Raw genomic sequence first — 23,018 nt, 5'->3', positions numbered from 1 at the left:
AAAAACTCAACAAGTAGAGTGGAAATGAATGCACGTTTGTGGGTTATAGAGAAGAATAACATCAGGTAGTTCCAGATGACTCTCAGGTGCTGAAACAAAAGCAAGAATTGAATGCAAGGACATTATCATAATTGAAGAAAAGATCTTTGCTATGGACTAAAAATCTTAGAGTTGCCCTTAGGATAGCACTCTTTCCTTCAAACTCTGCAATTAATGGTGGCATTAGGCATCCTGAGTTCTAGTCCCAGTAAACAACTTCATGAAAAACATGCTACAAGTGTTGTCTACCTGTGTTCGGGGGTCCATCCTAATTTAGAAGCCAAACTCCACATGACCCCCTTATGTCCTCTGGACTCTGGAAAAAAGAATGATGCAAAATTTAATGTCAAGGATACCTGGTCTGTGGCTCAGATCAACACCGTTCCAGCCATCTCTGTGTCTAAGTGTCAGAGCCCCAGTTTGACCCCTTAGTGAGTTCATTGTTTAAAGCTATGAGGATGAATCATTATTTGCATTTTTTGACCACAGGATGTTGAGATACACAGCATATGAGATATTTGCTATGGAGAGCTGCATATCCAGAGTAGTAGTAAACAAAAGAATGGAAGTATGAGAAGTATCCCCTTAAAATTGAAACCACGTGCATTGGAGACAGAGCCTCAGGACTTGCTGTTTATCCTGCTGACTTCTTGCCTTGCTCCATCTACCCAGAGTACCTGTTCCTGTCTATTGGAATGGGAAAGGGCATTCTGTGCCATTTAATGTAGAAAATATAATTTGTTTTCAGACTTTAGAAGGTGTGACAGTCCAAAGGTTGCCTTTAGGGTCAAAAGAGACTTTGAACATTTGAGCAGTATATGTTTTTCAGATTTAATGGTCCTTGAACTTAGATTAAATACATTTTTACCACGGAATGACCATGAGCCTATAGTGATCAAGGTCAGAGCATAGTTAGGTGTATCAAAGAGAATCCAGGTGGCATGTTGTCTTAACACTTTCTCTTCTTGGTGTCTTTCAATTTTGAGAATATGGAGGATTTTGTAGACGAAGCCTTTCTACTTATGATTCTTTATTGAGATGGGATTTGAGTGTCTATAGACTTAATCCATTTCCTCTTCTAGCAGTTTATTCTCTATTGACTGAAAATCATCCTTCAGCTTCCTTCTCATGTCCTTCCCTCCTGTCATGCCTTCCCCGTAATAGACTCTTTTCTTAAATCACATAAGATGCAGTAGAAGAGATAGCTACCTATTACTGAGAAGAGATAGTACCTAGTACTGAGATGTTTTGCCTGACTAAGGATTTCATATTTTGAAATTAGTTTTCTGTGTTTCAAGACAGTATTTCTCTGTGGCCCACAGTGTCCTCAAGATAGGCCTTTAGGCCAGACAGACATTGAACTTAGAGATCAAATAGATTGTGGCTTTAAGTGTTCAAATCAAATGTGGACCAACATACCCAGCATTTTTTTTTTTATTGACAGATGGTCCTATAATGTACATGTCTTTCTATGTCCAGCATATGCTTTTGTACTAAACTTCACCCACATCTTGATTTTTGAAATTTTGCAGAAATTATCATTCTATTGCCCAGAATGGTATGTATTCATGACACCTGTCGTGTTTGGTGTGACTTTCTGTTAGGAAGACTATGAGTCTTTTGCCAGTATGCATGATTATACACCTCATGTGTGCCCAGTCCTCACAGTAGTCAGTAAATGGCCTGAGACTTCCTGAAAGTGGAATAATGGATAGGTGTGATTCCCTTGTAAGTAGAAGGAATTGAGCTCATTTATTTCCAAAGAATGTAGCATATAGCCTTTTAACTACTACTTCTTAAGTTCCGTGCAGGTGCACTAACAGCCCCCAATCTTACTTCATTTGGATCCGTGGATGAAAGTTTTCTACACACAAACACACACACACACACACACACACACACACACACACACACTAATGTTTTGATCTTGCCTCATGGCTCAGTGTCTGGGCTTCGCAAGTATACCACAGCTACTGTGTCCTTTCCTTTACTCCTTGCTTAACACTCTCAATCTGTGCTCCCTTTAGTTGTTCAGTTACCTTCTCATTGCTCAACACCCTAATTCTGCTCTCAGCTTAGTTGTATTTCAAACTCCCACCTGGGGAATTGGTCAGTGACCACTCCATTGGAGATCTCACATGGCTGGTGACTCTCTTTCCCTCCAAAGCATGGTGGATCTCCCTTTCCTGCCTCATTCTTCTCTTCCCTTATGTTAGGGAATCTGAAAGTCCCACCTCTTCTACTCATCCATTGGCTGCTCCCAGCTGTATTGATCAATCGAAAAACAGTTAGAGACAAGGACCTTCAGAGTTTACAGGCAGTTTCCCAATCAGAGCATCAGAGCCATGCCCTTCATTTTACTGCTGAGGTATATCTCCTGCCCTGTGTTTTTTACAATCTAATCAACATTAACATTGGTAATATTTTTTATGTCTAATTGTAACTGTTTAAACATATATTCCTTTAGGTAATATCTTATTAATGTTATAGTTTGAACCAGTGTACCTCAGGTTTCTGGAAGATGAATACAGAACTGGATTGTATGTATCATTTTACTTAAGAATTTAAGTAAAGGCCTGGAGAGATGGCTCAGCAGTTGTTAGCTCTGACTGCTCTTCTAAAGATATTGAGTTTAATTCCCTGCAACCACATGGTGGTTCACAACTATCTGTAATGGGATCTTATGCTCTCTTCTGGTATGTCTGGAGAAAGCAACAGTGTACTCATCATATATATAAATTAAGAAATAACATCTTTAAAAATGTTAGAACTTAAGGAAAAACCTATGTATTCTTTCTATGTTTCCAGTTTGGTTGGTTAATTCCGACAGGGCTTACTTAATATATACTTAGTATATTCCTTTGGCTGTCCTAGCACTCATTGTATACATCACACTGGTGTCTGACTCAGTGTGATACTTCCGGCTCTGTCTCCTGACTGTAGTGTAAAAGGCCTAAGCCAGTAGACCGAGCTTGGTTACTGATTTTTATAGTTAGTAATTGTTAATGTTGATACAATTTCTATGATATGTGGTAAGCACTATTGATCTTGTAGAGCTTGTCTGTTCTTTATATCTGTAATTGACATTTCTCTAGAAAGGCTGGATCCTATTCAAAGGGCTGAGAAATGACAGGGGTGAACCTCATTATTAAATTTCCTTCTAATATGACTTCGTAGCTACAGTAGAACTTTGGTGTCAGGAAATCAGCGGGGCAGGCCCCAGAACTGTATGAATACATTGTCTATAAAGAAGACATGCCCAATTTTGTCTCTGTTGTGATTTCTTTTGTACTCGTGTATATGACATTCTAGAGTGCAGTGACTTATGAGGACGTGCATGTGTACTTCAGTGAGGAAGAGTGGGCTTTGCTGGATCCTTCCCAGATGAAGCTGTACAAAGATGTCATGCTGGAGACCTACAGGAACCTCAGTGCTATAGGTAAGACTGTGAATTCCCTTTCTTCATTAAAATGGGATAAAATAGTTTGTTTCCTTTGATGTACTTCTGTAATTCCATTGAAATTCAATGAATTTGGTATAGATGTCATACATGACTCAAAGCTTCACTGAAAATAGTAACTTACATTTCACATAATATCCAATCATACATTTTCTGTTACTCTATTTTAGGATTTAATTGGGAAGTCCAAAATTTTGAAGAACATTGTCAAAGACCTAGAAGACTCAGAAGGTAATTTTCATATAGAAGCTCTTACAAATATGCCTTTGAATAAATTTTAAAATGTGCTGAAAGTTTTAAGGAAAACCAAGAGTGTAAATAAGCACAGTGTTGAGTGTATTGATGATTGTAACATTCTAAGAAAACCATGGTCCTCGGTGCCCTATATCTGATTTGTTTTTGCAAGGCATTCCTTTAAGAAAGAGGGCATGGAAACAATGACTTAGTGTATATCTCCATTTGAAACATAGCCCTATTAGAGCAACAGTGTACAACTAGAAGTCTGTTTCTGCTCATTTTGGAAAAGCTATACATATTGAATACTTGATAAATATATGTCCAAAAGCTTCTAAGAAGGAAATAGTCTATAGTAAAACTAATGTTACTCATTTATTAGTAGTGACACTGCTAAGTTTATTGAGATGCACAGCTCATTGGTGGTTAGAAAGATGTTGTGCAGTAACCTTGATCCACACATCACGTGTCTATGAGGAACAAAAAATCAAACCTTGTGAATGCAAAGTTTAAACTTTTTTTCATTTGTCTTCCTTTCATAAGTATATAATATATCATAATAGATACAAACTGTATACAAAAGAGATACTGAAGGAAACAATGTCCCTCTCTCTCTCTTCCTCTCTCTGATAACAAGTAGAAGATGTATAGTTGATGGAAGTGTAGACTTTTTGAGCATGATACAAGTTTACAATTAATTTCTTTTGCAATTTCATTGGCAATACATCAGCAGCCTCATTCTGTAGAAAATTCTCTTGAGTATTAGGAATATAGAAATACTACTATATCTCTTGGTTCATTTTGCAAATATAATATGATGCACACTATAGAAAAAATTGGAATACAGTTAGTGTGTTAAAGCTCTGAATTCTTCCGCATTTTATCAAGTGTGAGAAAAACCTTTTATTCAAAAAGAATATGTAATCCTGAGCCATATAATAAATGCTCATACAATCTCAGGATCTTTGAAAATGAAAAACAACTCATAATGAAAGGGAACTGCATGAATATGAACAAAGTGTTAAAATCTTAATATCTGATTCCTCTTTATATTTAGATAAATAGTATCATTATTACTTACAGACAAATGTATTCATCAATGTGGTAAAGCTTTCAAATGTACCTATTTTCTTCTCAGGCATGAAAGAAGTCAGAGTGCAGAGAAACCCTCTGAATATACACAATATGGTAAAGCCTTTGCTTTAAATGCTCACAGTCGTGCTCAAAGACATGAAAGTTTTCATATAGAAAAGACACCTCATGAAGTTATTCAGTGTGTCGAAGCCTTTGCACCTTACACAAGTCTCCAAATAAGTAAAAGAACACAAATTGGACAAAAACCTTATGAATGTAATCAATGTGGTAAAGGTTTTGCAAAACACAGTCATCTTAAAAGTCATAAAAGAATTCATACTGGAGAGAAATCCTCCAAGTATAATGAATGTGATGAAGCGTTCTTACATCCCTCGAGTCTTCACATGCATGAAAGGATTCATACTGGAGAGAAATCCTACAAATGCAATGAATGTGACAAACCCTTTTCCCCACATATTAGCCTCCAAATTCATAAAAGAACTCATACTGGAGAGAAACCCTACAAGTGTAATGAATGTGATAAAGCCTTTTCCCATCAATGTTATCTCCTGATGCATAAAAGAACACATACAGGAGAGAAACCCTTCAAATGTAATCAATGTAATAAAGCCTTTTCCAAAAATAGTAGTCTTCAAATACATAAAAGGATACATACTGGAGAGAGACCCTACAAATGTAATGAATGTGATAAAGCCTTTTCTCAACACTATAACCTCCAGATACATAAAAGAATACATACAGGAGAGAAACCCTACAAATGTAATCAATGTAATAAAACCTTTTCCCAACATATTAGACTCCAAATTCATAAAAGAATTCATACTGGAGAGAAGCCCTACAAATGTAATGAATGTTATAAATCCTTTTCACGACAAGATAGACTCAAGACACATGAAAAAACTCATCCTGGAGAGAAACCCTATAAATGTAATCATTGTGGTAAAGCCTTCTTAAATCCATTGGGTCTTCACATGCATGAAAGGATTCATACTGGAGAGAAATGCTACAAATGTAATGAATGTGATAAAGCCTTTTCCCATCAATGTTATCTCCAGATGCATAAAAGAACACATGCAAGAGAGAAACCCTACACATGTAATCAATGTGATAAAGCCTTTTCCCAAAATAGTAGTCTTCAAATACATAAAAGGGTACATACTGGAGAGAGACCATACAAATGTAATGAATGTGATAAAGCCTTTTCTCAACACTATAACCTCCAGATACATAAAAGAATACATACAGGAGAGAAACCCTATGAATGTAATCAATGTGATAAAACCTTTTCCCAACATATTAGACTCCAAATTCATAAAAGAATTCATACTGGAGAGAAACCCTACATATGTAATGAATGTGATAAAGCCTTTTCCCAATGCAGTCACCTCCAGATGCATAAAAGAACACATACAGGAGAGAAACCCTACAAGTGTAACTTATGTGATAAAGCCTTTTCCCAAAACAGCAGTCTTCAAATACATAAAAGAATTCATACTGGAGAGAAACCATACAAATGTAATGAATGTGATAAAGTTTTTTCTCATCATTGTTACCTCCGGATGCATAAAAGAACACATACAGGAGAGAAACCCTTCAAATGTAATCAATGTAATAAAGCCTTTTCCAAAAATAGTAGTCTTCAAATACATATAAGGATACATACTGGAGAGACACCCTACAAATGTAATGAATGTGATAAAGCCTTTTCCCAACACTGTAACCTCCAGAAGCATAAAAGAATACATACAGCAGAGAAACACTACATATGTAATCAATGTGACAAAGCCTTTCCCCAACATATGAAACTCCAAATTCATGAAAGAATTCATACTGGAGAGAAACCCTACAAATGTAATGAATGTGATAAAGCCTTTTCCCAGCACTGTAACCTCCGAATGCATAAAAGAACACATACAGGAGAGAAACCCTACAAATGTAATCAATGTGATAAAGCCTTTTCCCAAAACAGTAGTCTTCAAATACATAAAAGAATTCATACTGGAGAGAGGCCGTACAAATGTAATGAATGTGATAAAGCCTTTTCACGACACAGTAGCCTTCAGAACCATAAAAAAATTCATACTGGAGAGAAACTCTAGAAATACAATCACTGTGGTAAAGCCTTCTTACATTCCTGAAGTCTTCACATGCCTGAAAGGATTCATACTGGAGAGAAACCTTAGAAATGTGATGAGTATGGCAAAGCCTTTTCCCAACATAATAGTCTCCAAATACATAAAAGTATACATACTGGAGAGGAACCCTACAAAGATAATCAACGTGATCAGACCTTTACAAACCACAGTCATCTTAAACAGTATGGAAGCATTCATACTGGAGTGAAACCCTGCAAGTATATTCCATGTGACATAGCCTTTTCCCAACATTATAATCTACAAACTCATAAAAGAAGACATACTAGAGTGAAACCTTACAAGTGTAACCAGTGTGCCAAAGCCGTTTCAAAAGAAGGTCATCTCCAAAAGCATAAATGAATACATACTGGAAAGAAAACCTGCAAAGTTAATGAATGTAAGAAAGACTTTTTACAATGCTATCCTTTCTGAATGTGTAAAGAACATACTCGAGAAAAACCTTATGAATGTGATCATAGTATTAATTGTCATGAACATATTTATATTGCCAAGAAACCTGAATAGAAGCAATGTGGTAAACCCTATGCCTAGCATGGTTATCTAATGCAGGAAGAGTAGGTACTGGAGATACAAAGACAGACAGACAGACAGACAGACAGACAGACAGACAGAAACACACATAGAAAGACCTTATAACTGTACATAATATGGTAACCCTTTGCATATCACAGTCATCTTAGGACACATAAAGGAGAACATAATATACTTCAGAATACATAAAAGAACACGCCGGAGAGAGAAAACCTTTGTGAATAATGTGGTAAGGCCTTTGCAGCTAACATTTATCACTTAATGTATAAAATAACACAACCCTTTTAGAAACCTCATGAAAGTAAGCAGTGTGGTAAAGCTTGTTCATGTACTAATCATTTTTGAAATCATGAGAAAAATCCATGCTGCAGGGAACACCTATAAGTGTACTCAATGAATGTGGCAAAATTTTGCACTTTGTGGTATCTTTATGTATGAGTAAAACCTTAAGCAAGTGATCAATCTGTTAAAGATTGCATGTCACAGTAGTCTTTTTAGATCTAGAAGATCTCACAATTAAAGAAATGTGTGACACTCATAAACTTGGTGCAATCTTTAGCCAACCCAGTTACATTAAGTTACACAAAGTTATTCATTCTTGAGAAGAACTCTAGCATGTGTCAATTATTTGCTCAAGTATGATGATGTCTCTATTTTGTTTGTACCTGTAAACTCACAGGGAAAAAACTCCTATGATTTTCATTGTTAAGGTTTAGATTTCCCAGTTCCCTTTAAGTCCATGAAATAACTCACTGAGGTGTACAATTTTAGGGGTTCATATTAGTACATTCATTTGCTGTAGTAGAATGTCTCTGGTATATAGAAAAATATAATCCCAAACCAGGGTTTCTACCTCACTTTTGACCATTCATTTTCCAGGTAAAAGACACATGCAACCTTTATATGTATAAAAACCCTTAATCCGTACAAGAGATTGGCTGATATCTATTCTCTATGCTATTATGTGTATATCTCAGCCAATAATTTTGTCATATAATTTGCCTTGTTTTGTCTGGGCTCCTAACTCCAATTAGTCCTCCCACTTCCCTAATATTTTATTATTTACCTAACCTAAGATTGCTTTTTCTGTATCAACTTTCTTCTCCTCCTTGTGTTTGTCTTCTGACCCCAAGTCCAGTATCCCTAAAGCCTGTCCCTCTCTCTTCTGTCCAGCTATTGATTGTTGTCATCTTTATTCACCAATTGGACATAACTTGACTGCAAGGTCACATACCTTCATTCACTTGGATCTATGTGTGGTCCTTATCTGGGGCAACCAGGTTTTAGGGTCCTGAACGTAACATCACACTACATAGCAAGAAACCAAACCTAAATATTAAGACAACATTTAAAAACATGTAAATTTCTTTGTTTCCAAATGGATATGGGAACACCATGTAAATGTCAGGGCAACATGTGTCATATGTGGCAGCTAAAGAAGGGAGTTCAGAGCTCATATCTTCAGCCTATATCCTAAAAGTAAGTGTGGGAACTAGATATGGTGTGAGGATGTAAACTCTAAAGTTCAGCCACACTGACATATTTTCTCCAGCAAGGGAACATTTCCTAAATCTCTCCAAATGAGACTACCAACAGAGAAGGACTGATTTCTCTACCTTCAAGCCTATCTGCTTGCTTCTGTTTCATGAGCCACTTCATGATGAAGAAAAACTCTGAGGGTAAGGGTTCACATGCCTCAACCCTTGGGTTATAGTAATGAATGCATCTACCAGAGGAACGGCATGGGTAAAATATCGTTTGCTCACCAACTTCTTTTAACTTTAATTATGAGATTTTTCCATGTCTGCCGGACTGGCTCAAGATGGGGTCCCATGAGAGTCTCTGGCTTTGCTGATGATGGGATGTGAAGAGCTGCTGCCTCTGTCCACGAGCAGTCCTGGAGCGATGGAGTTCATACAGGGAGAGTCCACTGCTGCCTCTGCTGCCTCGGACTGTGTCTCCTAGGTGGAGAGGGAAAAGTGTTACAGCTCTTTGCTAAGCTGGGAGGTGCCAGCTAGCTACGGGGGTTGGTGGCGGGGGTGGAGAGTGGATCTCTTTTTTCAGTGTCACAGCTCTAGCTGAACCAGTGAAGTGCCCTGATGAGTCACTGGCTGGCTGTCAAAGAAGGGAGGGTCCACAACAGAAGCTCTCTGACAAAGGGATGATTCTCATAGGCACGTTACTTCTGAGTTAGGCTAAATATGTGCAGTATGGGGTGGGCAGCAGGTAACCCCTATTGGCTTGGCCTGAGAGCTTGGGGATGCCTCATCTGCATGCGGGGATGCTACTCCTACATGACTGATGGCCATAGACCTCTCTGTGGAAGGAGCTGTGGAGGGCTGAAGTTGAGAGAGCCAGTGACCCAGGAACAGAGCTAAATGCCTTCCATCGCAGGGGTCTCTGGGATTCAAAGCTCATTCAACCAGGCACCCAGCTGTCTCTCATAGCTGACCGCCCCACACATGTCTTTGTGTGACTATGTGCATGTGAATGCTGATTTCAAAGAAATTAAACTGTTGTATCTTCCTATAGAAGAAGTTAAACTAAGATGTCAAAACCTGACTTTGTTCCTGGGAATGAACTTTTGTTAATTACTTGACCATGTCTCTAGCCATCTAAATATTTTAAAGTGTTTTATATCATCTTAATATCAGGGAATAGAAAAAAACTCATACACAAGGAAAACGCTTTCAGTATAAATGACTTGGTTATAGACAGTACATCATAGTAGTTTTCAATTTCAGGAAAAGCATCCTGTTTCATCTCTTCTTCATCATAGCTGTCAAGAAAGTAAATTGATTCCCATGTTCAGTCAAGTATTTTGGTAGAGATCAGCAATTGTAGTTGTGCCTTGTATTTTCAAACATTTGGAATACATATTAAAGTTTGTTGTATGCATGGTAAATCCATTTACAGATGTTTATTAGGCTGTTCTTGAGTTACTTCTGTGACTTCTTTAACTCTACTTTAATTGGTGATGGGCATTTTTCTGCTGCAAAGAATTAGCTCCTAGAGTCACAATTATGAAGAAGTACCTCATTGTGGCATGCTGAGGGATTTTGTAAATTCGCAGCACCGATTAACAATTCACATCATGTGAATGAATACAGACCAGATTGGTGTGCATACACCTTGGGGAATGTAGCTTGATCTAGGGAATGTTAGATTTACAAGTGGAGGGCTCTCCTTGCAGATATGTCCTTTCCACTTTCACAGTTAATTCATCTCAGATGTGTAAGACACGGGCCATTGGTTTTAATTGTGTGTGTTTGTAATGGTTCCTATATGCTTGACTTAGGGAGTGGCACTGTTGGAAGAAATGGCCTTTTTGGAAGAGGTGTGGCCTTGTGGGTATGTACTTTAATACCCTTGTTTTAGCTGCCTGGGATCCAGTAGTCTGCTAGCAGGCTTCAGATGAAGATGGAGAACCCTCAGCTCCTCCTGGACCATGCCTTCCTGGATCAGCTATGCTCCCATCTTGATGATTTTGGACTGAACCTATGAACCTGTAAACCAGCCCCAACTAAATATTGGCCATATAAGAGTTGCTTTTTCATGGTGTCTCTTCACAGCAGTAAAGCCTTAACTAAGACATTGTCTGTTTACATGTCTCAGAAGTTAACATGGTACCTAGGGACAAGTTAAACAGTATCTTCTTAAGCCATTCTCCCTGCAGAGGAATGACCTTCCCTTTTTTAAAGTCAGTATTGCTATGTGGATTTCTTTTCAGTAATATGTGTGCCTTTTGAGAGTCAATACTTGATTTCACTTAAAAAATTTGTTTACTTTTTCACCTTAAACCCCAGTATTAGCCTCTCTCCTTCCACCACCCTCTCACAGCTCCTCTCCTCATTCCCTCCTCTCCTTCTCTGTTGAGATGGAGGAACCACTCCTGTGTATGATCCCCAACCCTACTGGCCCCTCAACACCCCTACCAGGGACACATCATTTTCTATAGACACATCCTCTCACTGAGGCCATACATGACAGCCCAGTTAGGGGAATGGGATCCACAGGTGTTCTTCAAATTCAGGGAAAGCCACCACTCCAGTTGTTGGGGAACCCATATGAAGACCAAGCTGCACATCTGTTACATATATGAGAGGGGCCTAGGTTTAGTTCATGCTCACTTTGGATGGCTGGTTGTTCAGTATCTGTTTGCCTTCTAGATACCAGGGTAATAGATTCTGTTGGTCTTCCTGTGGAATCCCTATCTTCTTTGGGAACCTCAGTTTTTCCCTGATCTCTTCCACACAACTCGCCAAGTTCTATCTAATGCTTGGCTGTTTGTCTCTGCTTCTATTTCTGTTATCTGTTCATTACAGCCTCTCAGAAGTGAGGTGTGCTACAATCCTATTTGCAAGCATAACAGGATTTCATTAATAGTCTGAGGGACTGGTTCTTGCCCCATATGGAATGGGTCTCAATTTGGGCCAGTTGTTGTTTGGCCACTTCCTCCTCTGATCTACCCTTGTCTTTGTCTGATAGACAAGACATATATTAAATAGGAGATATTTTTGGTGATGATATGTCCTTATTTTCCCACTGGGAGACATGCTTGGCTACAGAAAGTGCCCAATTCATGATCCACATCTTCCACTCCTGGGGTTTTAGCTAGAGTCTTGCAATAGTCATCCTCTGGGCTTCTTCTGTCCCAGGTTTCTTGAGGACCTTGAGATTTCTTCTGGATCCATATACCCTGAATTTCCATTATTCCCTCTGCTTTCCCTCCACCTGTCCCTCCCTCCCCCAACCCACAGCTTCCTTCCCCATTTATTATCCCACTCAGTTTCCTTCTACTAACCACCACTGAAGTCTTATGAGAGAAATTCAACCAGCCTCCCTTGGCCCTCTTACATATTTCCGTTCTTTGGGTCTGTGGATTTTACTATGGTCATTCTATCCATTATTTGTAATATCCACTTATAAGTTAGTACATAACATTCATGTTCTTTTGGGTCTGGTTTATCCCACTCAAGATGACATTTTCTTATTCTTTCCATTTAACTCCATTATTTTTTTTCTAATGATTCAGTGTTCTTTGTGTAATTAAGTGACACTTTCTTTATCCATTCTTCAGTTGAGGGACTTGAAATGTTTTTTATCAATTTCTCTCTATAATGAATAAAGCTACTATTAACATAATTAAGCAAGAGTCCTCATGGTATAATGGAACATTTTGGGGGTATATGCCCAGGAGTGGTACTGCTGTGTCTTGAGGTAGAACTATTCCCACTTTTCTTAGAAACTGACAAAAATGATCTCCAAAGTGGTTCTCCAAGTTTACCCACCCATCAACAATACAAGAGTGTTTCCCTGGCTCCACATTCTCTCCAACATGTGCTATTTTTTGATTTGTTGATGTTAGCAATTCCAATGGTTGTATGATTAATACTCATAGTTGTTTTGGTTTAAATTTCCCTGGCGACCAAAGATTTTGAACATATATTTAAGTATTTCTTGTTCATTCACAGTTTCTTTGTTGAGAATTCTCTGATTAGCAGTGTACCCTAGACTTTAATAGGGATATTTGAGTTGTTGTTGTCTAACCTCCTGGGCTCTTTAGAGATGTTGAATATTAATTCTCTGTCAGATGAATGGTTAGTGAAGATTCTCTCCCAATCTGTATGCTGCTGTTTTTTCCTCCTGACACTGTCTTTTGCCTTCCAGAAGTTTCTCAATTCCATGAAGTCCCATTTATCAATTGCTAATCTTAGTGCCTGACCCATTGTTCTTCTTGTCAGGAAATTGTCTCCTTGACCACTTTCTCTTGTATGAGAGGTAATGTATCTGCTATTATGTTGAGGTCCTTGATCCTACATGACTAGGGTTTTGTGCAGGGTCATACATATGGATCTATTTGCATTTTTCTACATGTAGATATGCAGTTAGATTAGCAATATTTATTGAAGATGATTTTCTCTTTTTTCATTGTATGGTTTTGATTTCTTTTTCAAAAATCAAGTGTGTGTAGTGGTGCATTGGTCACCCCGTTTATTTCTGTACCAACTCCATACTGTTTTCTCACTCTTACTCTCTAGGACTGCTTGAGGTTAGGAACAGTATTTTTTCCTTCAGAATTGTTTGGGCTATCCTGGATTTTTTTGGTTTTGTATATGAAGTTGAGCATTTTTCTTTCAATGTTTGTGAATATTTTTGTTAGAATTTTCATGGAAATGCATTGAAGTTGTAGAATGCTTTTTGTAAGGTGTCCATTTTCACTATGTCAATCCTCCCTCTCCATGTGCATGAGTGATCTTTCTGTCTTCTGATATCCTCTTCAGTTTCTTTCTTCAGGGATATGAAGTACTTGTCATACAGAACTTTTACTTGCTTGGTCGAAGTTACACCAAGATACATTATATTATTTGTGGAAATTGTGAAGGGTGTTGTCTCCTGACTTTTTTCTTGAGATATTTCTAGTTTGTATGAATTAGTACTACTGACTTCATTGACAATTTTTTTTCCAGTCACTTTGGTGAAGACGTTTTTCAGCTGTCGGGATTCTCAGGAAGAATTTTAGGAGTGAGATATTTATACCATTATATCATCTGGGAGGAGTGACACTTGACTTCTTTCTTTCCAGTTTGTTCCTCCTTGTTCTCCTTTGTTTTCTTCTTGTGCTAGCTAGTACCTCAAGTACTGTATTGCATAGATACAGAGTAGAGATCTTTGTCTTATCCCTGATTTCAGTGAAATTTCTTTAAGTTTCTCTCAACTTAATTTGATGCTGTCTATTGGCTTGCTGCATATTGACTTTATTATTTTTAATTATCTATGCTATATATCCCCGATCTCCTCAAGAGTTTTGATATAAAGTGGCTTTGATCTTTTCAAAGACCTTTTCAGCCTCTACTGATAAGATCATGTGACTTTTTCTCCACCAGTTTGTTTATATGGTGGATTATGTTGATGGGTTTTTATATAATGGATTATTTCTGCATCCCTGGAAGGAAGCCTATATGACCATGGTGAATGATGTCTTCTTGTGTTTGTTGGTTTGTTTTTATTGGGTTTGGTGTGAGTTCATTTTCACTGAATTTTAGAAAGTCTTTAATTTCTTCCTGGACCCAGTGATCAGAGCACAGAGAATATTTAGTTTGAGTGACTTTGTAGGCTATCCATTCTGTTAATGTATAAAATTTTACCTAGTACAGGTTTATGTTTTTCACCTTCCCTCTGAGGAATATGTAGTAGCTATGAATAGTGTTCCATAGTGATTTTCATCTGTTTCCTTCTTTTCTCCCAGAATTTGCTGGAGTATCTAGGTAAAAGGTATACATTAGTTGCAGTTACCCTGATACCAATGTGATGTCATGGAAACAGAAATCATATTTTGTATCCCTAATGTCACTTTAATTGGTAATCTCCTTGGAACAGTTCTGCCTTTTGAAGTTCATAGTTGACCCTGCAGCAAGTTGAATAATGGACTGTGCAAGCTATCCACCTTGATTCCAGGAGGAAGAAGAAGAAATGCCTGCTGAGTGCTCAAAGACAGAAAGATAGGTCATGGGAGGACAGGCACAAGTGCTACTGAAACAGGATTCTTTGTGGATCAGGAAAGGTTCAGCTCCTGGTAGAATCCTAGACCCTGAAACTCTATGGTGTGCCTTCAGCACATTTTACTCCCAAGGGAGGTGCTCATGTTCCTCAAGAATCTAATGTGTATACCCAAATTCAAATGTTTTTCAAAATGTTATCACATAGAATAATCAGCAATCAACTATATCTCACAATATAGCTTGCAGTGATACATGTAAAGATGTATCTATATTTGACAATTCATGCTCCTTCATATCCCCATTGGTTATCCATTGGCTCTTCATCTTGAAGTACTGCCTTCTAATAGAATTATCTAGAGATGCTAAGAACAATGAGATATGGTTTATTCATTTGTTTTGTTTTGTGTTGTATGTGTGTGATGTGATAATGGGGTTTTAGGTCCCAAAGATAAGTGGAGATGGGAAGACAACTTTGTGTGATCGTCATTTGACAATCTTTTTTTTTTTTCTTTTAGGTGTTTAATTTTTTTTCCTTTTTTTTAATTTCTTTTTTTTTTTGAACATGAAATGCTTTTTTTATACCATGTTTTACAAGGGGAGGGGGTAAGAGGGGCCAGGTGGTGGAAAAGTACAAAATCTTCTTGGCCTGTGCCTTGAAACATGTCATGGTCTATACGGTACAGAGCCTTGAATTATGATCTACCTGCTGTTCTTCAGAAGATATGGTACACTGCTTGAGTTATGGTCTCCCTGCTATTCTTAAGATGATATGGTACACTGCTTTGAGTCTATCTGCAGTTGCTAAGCAGGATCTTGCAGTTGCCAAGCTTCAGAGGACATTGTGCAGGTGGGGAAAGGTAGGGGGTGAGGGTAAGGGCGAGGGTCCTGGCTTCTGGCATCTCCCCCCTCTCTGTTTAGTTAGAGAAGGCATCTTATGATCAATCCCAACTATGTGAATTTTGAATTTGGATGTCTAAGTATGGGGGGGGTCTTAGACAAGTTCACAAAACACTGATGTGAGACGAGTCACATCGATGGTCGAAGGTTTTAGGCTGTCGACGATGGGCAACGTCAAGGGACTCTGATGTGGGTGAAAGGAGGGTGAGAGCCCTGTCTTAGGCCATGTAGGCTGCACCCACTCCCAGCACCACGCACTCCGTTTCGGCTGCATTGGGTTGACAATCTTTTTAGGATGATCAAGGTCATTTTGCCAACCCTGCACACCAGAGTGATTTCACACATAGCCTTTTCATAGATGGTCAGATAAGAATTGGTGAAAGAACCATTTCACCAGAAAACACTGTCTTCTTTTTAGATTGTAAACATATTGTCATATAAGATTGAAGGGAAATAGTAAAGTTGGTAATAAATTTTAAGTGCAAAAGAAAATGATGTACTGCTAAATCTTTTTTGATTATGTTATTTCATTCTTAGGTGGAAACACTTCTTGAGAACCCATTTCCCAGAACCACAAATGAACGCCAGACAACTATCTAATTAGGTACAGCTGATAACCACTAACTCTGATGACCTGAGAACAATCACTGATAGACCCATATTATATACAAATGTTTTCTTATTTCTATCCTTAGTTTCTGGAGTATGCATCTCACACACCAGGAGTGTATAAAATGTTAAACAAAATAAGGAACAATGATATCACTTGTAGTCAAAACCTCCTTGGGTTTTATCTCTAGAATTCACAGAGTGGGAGTAGATAATAGACATCTGTTAGGTGTTTTCTCACTGCTACCTACACTAAGGGCACAGGTGTATATTCACAAACAGAGTTCAAATATTTTTAACAGGAGGAAATTAACTAACCAAAGAACCCCATTTTTTAGAACATATGAAATAATTTGCCAGTTTAAATTAGTATTATAAAATTTGAGTAGGTATAACTGAGCCTCAAAACCATGAGGTTTACTGTATAATTCTTACCCTGTCATTCATTCTATGATTCAAAGGTAAGTCATTGATCAAACATCTCAACTGGTCTTAGATGTACATACCTCTAATCCCAGGACATTAGGGATGGTGGTAGGACAGTCTCTGAGTTTTAGGCCATGATGGTATACATAGTGATTTCTTGGACAGTCATAATTTATAGTGACATTCTATCTCAAGGGAAAAAAAAAAACCCAAAAAGAAAGAGCATATCTCATTTTATTGAAATTTTCTTAATACAATCTGTCTGGTTTCTGGACTCATTTAGCAGCAGTAGGAGCCAAGAACAATGCATGTCAGGTGTACCTGTGATGTAATTTTTGCTTCCTGTAAGGGAAGAAAAGGAGCATGCATGCATGAAGATTGACTTGTTGAACTGGACCCTATTCTGGTTTTTTGATGCCTATAAAATAATCATTTTGAAACTCTGGTGGTGCCAGGTGGTGGTTGAGCACGCCTTTAATCCCAGCACTTGGGAGGCAGAGGCAGGTGGATTTCTGAGTTCGATGCCAGCCTGGTCTACAGAGTGAGTTCCAGGACAGCCAGGGCTACACAGAGAAACCCTGTCTCAAAAAAAAAAAAATCCAATTACTGTAGTTACACTAGTCCTACCAAAAAGAATATCTAGGTAATGATTGGGTTCCTCCCTGATAAGACAGTTTTCCTCCAAGTTTTAAGATGATACTCCTGAGAGAATAGGCTTATGTAATACTTGGCGTGCTCTCTGCAGCACATGATCATCAAGCCTACTTCAACTTTTAAAGCAATATTTAGCCAGTATAATTATGACATTTCCACCATCTCTCTCTTCTGTCTCCAAGTCCTTCTATAGACAACTCATTGTTTTTCATCTAAGGGCTATTTTTGCTTGAACAACAGTTACTGTTTGAATGTGACCTATGGTTGGCTGCAGGACTTCCCAGCTATGAAGCAAATTAATGGCTGACCTGGAATGTAGGTGTGGGATAAAATGTACACATGATATACCCTGTTCCTTGTCTGAAGATGAAGACATGCTCCGGGAGACTGCAAGAATTTCTTCCTACCTACAAAGTTTCCAAACTCAGTCCCTATCTACCCCTATTGTGGAAGTGCAGAGCTGGGTAGGCTGTGCTGTCTGAGTCATTTCATCTCTTCTCATCCAGTAGCAGTGCTGCTACTTTCCTGAGACTCAGCTGGGTGACCATGTCCAGTGATGGATTCTCGGCAGAGGTAACAAATAGTAGCAACAGTTGAAGGTACCTTGAGGTATCCTTCTTGGATTCTCCGTTGATGCAGCAGTAGTGAGCTGTGAGGGAGACAACAAGCAATACTATACTGAGTGTGGCAGCCACTGTCCAGGAAAGTCACTTCCATGACCAGGAAGAGCAGTTGGATGAGTTGTAAGAATCTGATCTGCTGGAACTGGGATGAATTGTGAGCCAGATTATGGTTCTGTTCATACATGCAGGGAGCTGAGCAGAGGAAAACTATCCCACTAAATATGATTTAACTGAGAAAACAAACGGAATGAAAATAAAACATGGTCCACATTGAACAATGCTTCTGACGCTGACAGGGCATTCTGTGTTTGTAGATAGAATAAACTCTGATCGCTGTAGGTTAGGATTTTTTTCACAAATAACAACTATAATCAGTTAAACCCTTGTTTTTTTTTAATTTTTGGTTATAGTTGATTTATTCTCCCTGAAACCATAGACTAAAATATCCATTTGATTCTTTACATAACATGATGTTGCTTACTGATTGAATGAGTAACTCAAACAAATTTGTTTTGTTCCCTTATAATACAGAAATTATATATATCACATGTATATATGTATATATATATGTACATATATGTATACATATAGATATATGTGTGTGTGGCTTTGAGACAGGGTTTCTCTGTATAGCCCTGGCTGTTCTGGAATTTACTCTGTAGACCAGGCTGCCCTCCAATTCAGAAGTCCACCTGTCTCTGCCTCCCATGCGCTGGGATTAAAGGCATGCACAAACACTGCCCAGCTTAGAAGTATATTTTTATACCATTAATTTCTGTTCCTATATGACAAGACATACAGAAAATCTCTCATTTATGGAAATACCCAAGAACATGCCAGCTGACAGCTCATATGTAACTATTTAGACATTAGGTTTTTGTGGAACTGTATTATATTTAGATCATTGTGAGCTCCCACGTAAATGCTAGGAATGAAGTCTGGTTCTACAGTTGATGCTCTTAACACCTGAAAGAGCTCTCCAGCCCCTCTTACCCACTTTCAATAATGTAAAATATAATACTATACATAAGGTATTTGGGACAAGAGGAGCAGCTTTAAAAAGAGCCACAAGCATGTAGTGGAGTTGGCACAAAAGTGAGGCTATGTGTTCTTCAGTGACAGAGGGGGAAGACTAAGGAGACCTAAGGACTTTGTAGTCTAGGCAATTTCATCATAATCTCAAGAAGCTGAACAATGAACGTCACGAGTTCATGTTTTCCTGCTGGATTAGGTCTTGCTTTGGTCTCTTCCATCTTCAATATGATTTGGCCCAGTGGAATAATATTGTTTATTCTTAGCATTGCATGTTGGAAACATAACAGTCTCATTGAAGGTCATGGAAGAGTGTGGTACAGTAAGAGGCAGGAGTTGAAGCAAGATGTGGTGTTTAAATGGGAATGTCGTCCATTGATCACATGTTGAATACTTTTCTTCCAGTACCTGGAAATCTTTGAGAGGAGTAGGGAAAAAAGTCTAGGACAATCATTCTGGGGAATTTGGGTGACATCTACCTCTGTATGAAAGGTAGGGGAGGTTTGCCACCATTAATAGCAAAAAGCTCACTAGGTAAATAAAATAATCCACTTGTAGCTTTTGGATTCAATGTGGTACTTTATCTACTTCACAGAGGAGGGAGGCTACCTTATTTTCCTATTGACCTGTGGATGCTTTGTGCTCCTGAAGTCCTATTGCTTATTAAAGAGTGGAACTCTCAAGTAGGAGAATTAGCGCCAGGCAATGAAATCCCTATTTGGCTAATCAGTAGAACATGGGGAGTCCTTGAACCATATTCAAACAACCAATCAAAATGGAGTCAGCAAGTTTTATTTATGTATTTGAGTCTTCATAGTCACTCATATGCAACGAGGGAGATATTGGCAGGGAAGAATTAGGATAGAGAGCGGTGAAGTAAGGGGATAAATTGTTGAAGGATATTTGATTATGGTTCATAGAAAACATAATTGATTAGTAAAATACCTAAGCATAGGAAGACATTGCCTTTTCAGATGTAGCCAGGTGTGTCCTGAAATTATGTAGTTTGGTGTGCCTCTGAATTTCTCAATAGACAAAAATGCTAAAACATGGAAAATTCCTGCCTATTTAAAGGAAAACTGCTTGAGAGGAGTCTTGTGGTCTTTGCTGGATGACTTGAAGCAAAGTCAGCTGGATGCATTGAGGGGCCTTTCAGTTAAGGTAAAATCTTTTGGCCTACTACAGACATGCTTGGAGCTTCCCATCAGGACCACTACCATGAAATGACCTCTTTCAGCCTGTCAAGTGTGTAGTGAGGGTGACAGACCCTTCTTTTATAGCTGTTAGACATTTGAGAGCTCTCTTGGTGGGCACTCTCTTTGGACTCTGTCTTTGCTTCTTGGCTCAGAATGGCTTCATGAAAGCAGAGTGGTAAGAAATAGCAGAACTCTGATTTAACTGGATCAAGGAAAGAGAGCAGTGGAGTGCACATGTGTTTTGATGACCTCAAAAGAAAATAAACTAGCTAGATAAAAGGGCATAGGTCAAGGAGATTTCTGAGAAGCTAGCAGTTTAGTAGGTGAATCAAACTTATAAGTAAATATTTTGCATATGATTAAGAAAATGAATTTAACTCACTTGTTTAGATTTTTTTTTTTAACCTAACTTACCACATTGTTTGCCATTACTGGAAAAACATAAAAAGTAAAGGTTACAGACAGTGATATATTATATTTCAAATATATGAAAATTAATTTTAAGTAAAACTATATTAAATACAGAGATGGCTTAGTTATGAGCATTGGATGTTACAGATGATGACAAGGTTACATTCTCAGAAATCACGAGGCCATTAAACCAGTAGCTGTAACTGCAATCACAAGAGGGATCTAATGCCCTCTTCTAGCTACTGCAGGTACTGCACACAAACAAGGGCCAGGAAAACCCTCATAAACATAAAATTAAAATAAACCATAAAAAATGGAGTCTTCTTCCCAGATGTCACATCCTTGAGACAGACAGCATTTAGGATGAGGTAAAATGCACTTCAGGTCAAATTACTGAAATTAATTATTTAAAAGTGAAACAAGTGGGCACTGTAAGGGCTTTTTATTATTTGCAATATTTAACATGGGATAATCCTTCTTTAATATGGAGCTTTTGAGACGACAGGAAAACTTTTAATCTAGACAACAGCTTCTGGTGGCGGCCTACATATAAAAGATTTCGAAGATGGTAAATCCATCTTTTTTCTACTTGCTATACTCTGGCAAGAAAGATCACTTTATTTTCTCGGATTTGAGGAGGTCTTTGGAATTTTGGTGTATGCCGGAGACCACCTGAGACATACTGGCACTGCTGTATTCTCAAACTTCCATTGATAAAAAGTCTTTGTTTTCTGAGATCGCATTCTGAGATTGATTCCTATACATCCATGTTGTGCATGCATGAAGAGATCCCTGCTAGCCGGGTGGTGGTGGTGCACGCTTTTAATCCCAGCACTTGGGAGGCAGAGCCAGGAGGATTTCTGAGTACCAGTTCAGCCTGGTCTACAGAGTGAGTTCCAGGACAGCCAGGACTACACAGAGAAACCCTGTCTTGAAAAAAAAACTAAAAAAAAAAAAAAAAAAAACTAAAAAAAAAAAAAAGAGATCCTTTTTATGAGTGCTGTTCATCTGGAAAACCATTACTAATACAGATATAGTTTTTGTTTGTTTGGTTGGTTGGTTTGGTTTGGTTTGGTTTTGGTGTTTTGAGACAGTGTTTCTCTGTATAGCCCTGGCTGTCCTGGAACTCACTCTGTAGACCAGGCTGGCCTCGAACTCAGAAATCCACCTGCTTCTGCCTCCCAAGTGCTAGGATTAAAGGTGTGTGCCACCACTGCCCAGCTACAGAGATACTTTTTTACCTTCACATTGAGGAAGATGTGCTGGCTAACAATAGTCCTCCATAGTGATCGGGATCCATGTCCTGCTTTTCTCCCAGGGTTGTCTGGAGAATCATATTAAAAGGTCAAGATAAACCCCACTTGTCTCTATTTAAGGATCCTATTTGTCTCCATTTGGAGGACCAGGCCTGATAGCTGATAAGGCACTATATTCAGGAGTCAACCATAAGTCCCAGGAACCAAGTCATAAGACACCAGCTCTAGCAACAGACCATAACATCCAGAACAAGGTTACCCTCCTCCTAGAAAATAGCCTAGGGACAACTACAAAAATGGAGGAATATCTCAGAGTCAGCCATCCAGGCTGGGCAGCCTTATTTTATCATATGGTTAAATATTCATGACATAAGAATTCAGACCACTGACAACATGTGACCCCCTAGCACCCAACAATGAAATATTAGATTACTGAACTCTACTAGAGAGTTCCACGTGTTCCCTATAAGTAGGTCTGTGTTCCTTTCTCTGGGATCACCATTTCAAAGAATGGTTGAGACCCATGTGCTAGAAGTTTCTGCAGAATAAGGGCTTTTTGGTTTTGCATACGGTCTGAGTCTAGAATCCTCCTTCAGGGATTTTCAGACCATTACAATACATAGCAGGTGAATACTAATTCCGGTTTTCCTGACATCAGTGTGAAATCACAAAAACAAATATCCTCTTTTGAGTCCTAAAATCTCTCTTCAATTGTCAAAATCCTTGGAGGCCTTCTGCCTGTGGTCATATAGTTCAGTCTGCTCCAAGGTGAATAATGGACTGTGCCTGGATTCCATCCAGATTAAAGGACAAAGAGGAGGAGGAGGAGGAGGAGGAGGAGGAGGAGGAGGAGGAGGAGGAGGAGGAGGAGGAGGAGGAGGAGGAGGAGGAGGAGGA

The 23,018-nt window shown here is 38.5% G+C and overlaps 1 protein-coding gene across 1 annotated transcript; it reads left to right on the top strand.

Moving 5' to 3' along the window:
* The first annotated feature begins 213 nt into the window (after positions 1 to 213).
* On the top strand, positions 214 to 7,913 carry LOC114636444 (zinc finger protein 431-like). Its single transcript, XM_028784527.1, has 7 exons — positions 214 to 445; positions 2,256 to 2,407; positions 3,352 to 3,478; positions 3,670 to 3,730; positions 4,872 to 5,101; positions 5,186 to 5,660; positions 5,997 to 7,913. Exons 1-7 carry the CDS (start codon positions 214 to 216, stop codon positions 6,925 to 6,927), a joined length of 2,208 nt encoding a protein of 735 aa, XP_028640360.1. The 3' UTR covers positions 6,928 to 7,913.
* Positions 7,914 to 23,018: the final 15,105 nt, after the last annotated feature.

Source organism: Grammomys surdaster, unplaced genomic scaffold, assembly GCF_004785775.1.
Source record: "Grammomys surdaster isolate TR1022 unplaced genomic scaffold, NIH_TR_1.0 124091, whole genome shotgun sequence".
NCBI lineage: Eukaryota > Metazoa > Chordata > Mammalia > Rodentia > Muridae > Grammomys > Grammomys surdaster.
This window is presented reverse-complemented; position numbering and strand designations above follow the sequence as displayed.

Excerpts from the sequence above, each read along its gene's own strand:
- LOC114636444 (XM_028784527.1), top strand. The coding sequence starts at position 214 with ATGGTGGCATTAGGCATCCTGAGTTCTAGTCCCAGTAAACAACTTCAT. Across the intron at positions 3,479-3,669 it reads CAGGAACCTCAGTGCTATAG|GATTTAATTGGGAAGTCCAA; the intron begins GTAAGACTGTGA and ends ACTCTATTTTAG. Across the intron at positions 3,731-4,871 it reads AGACCTAGAAGACTCAGAAG|GCATGAAAGAAGTCAGAGTG; the intron begins GTAATTTTCATA and ends TTTTCTTCTCAG.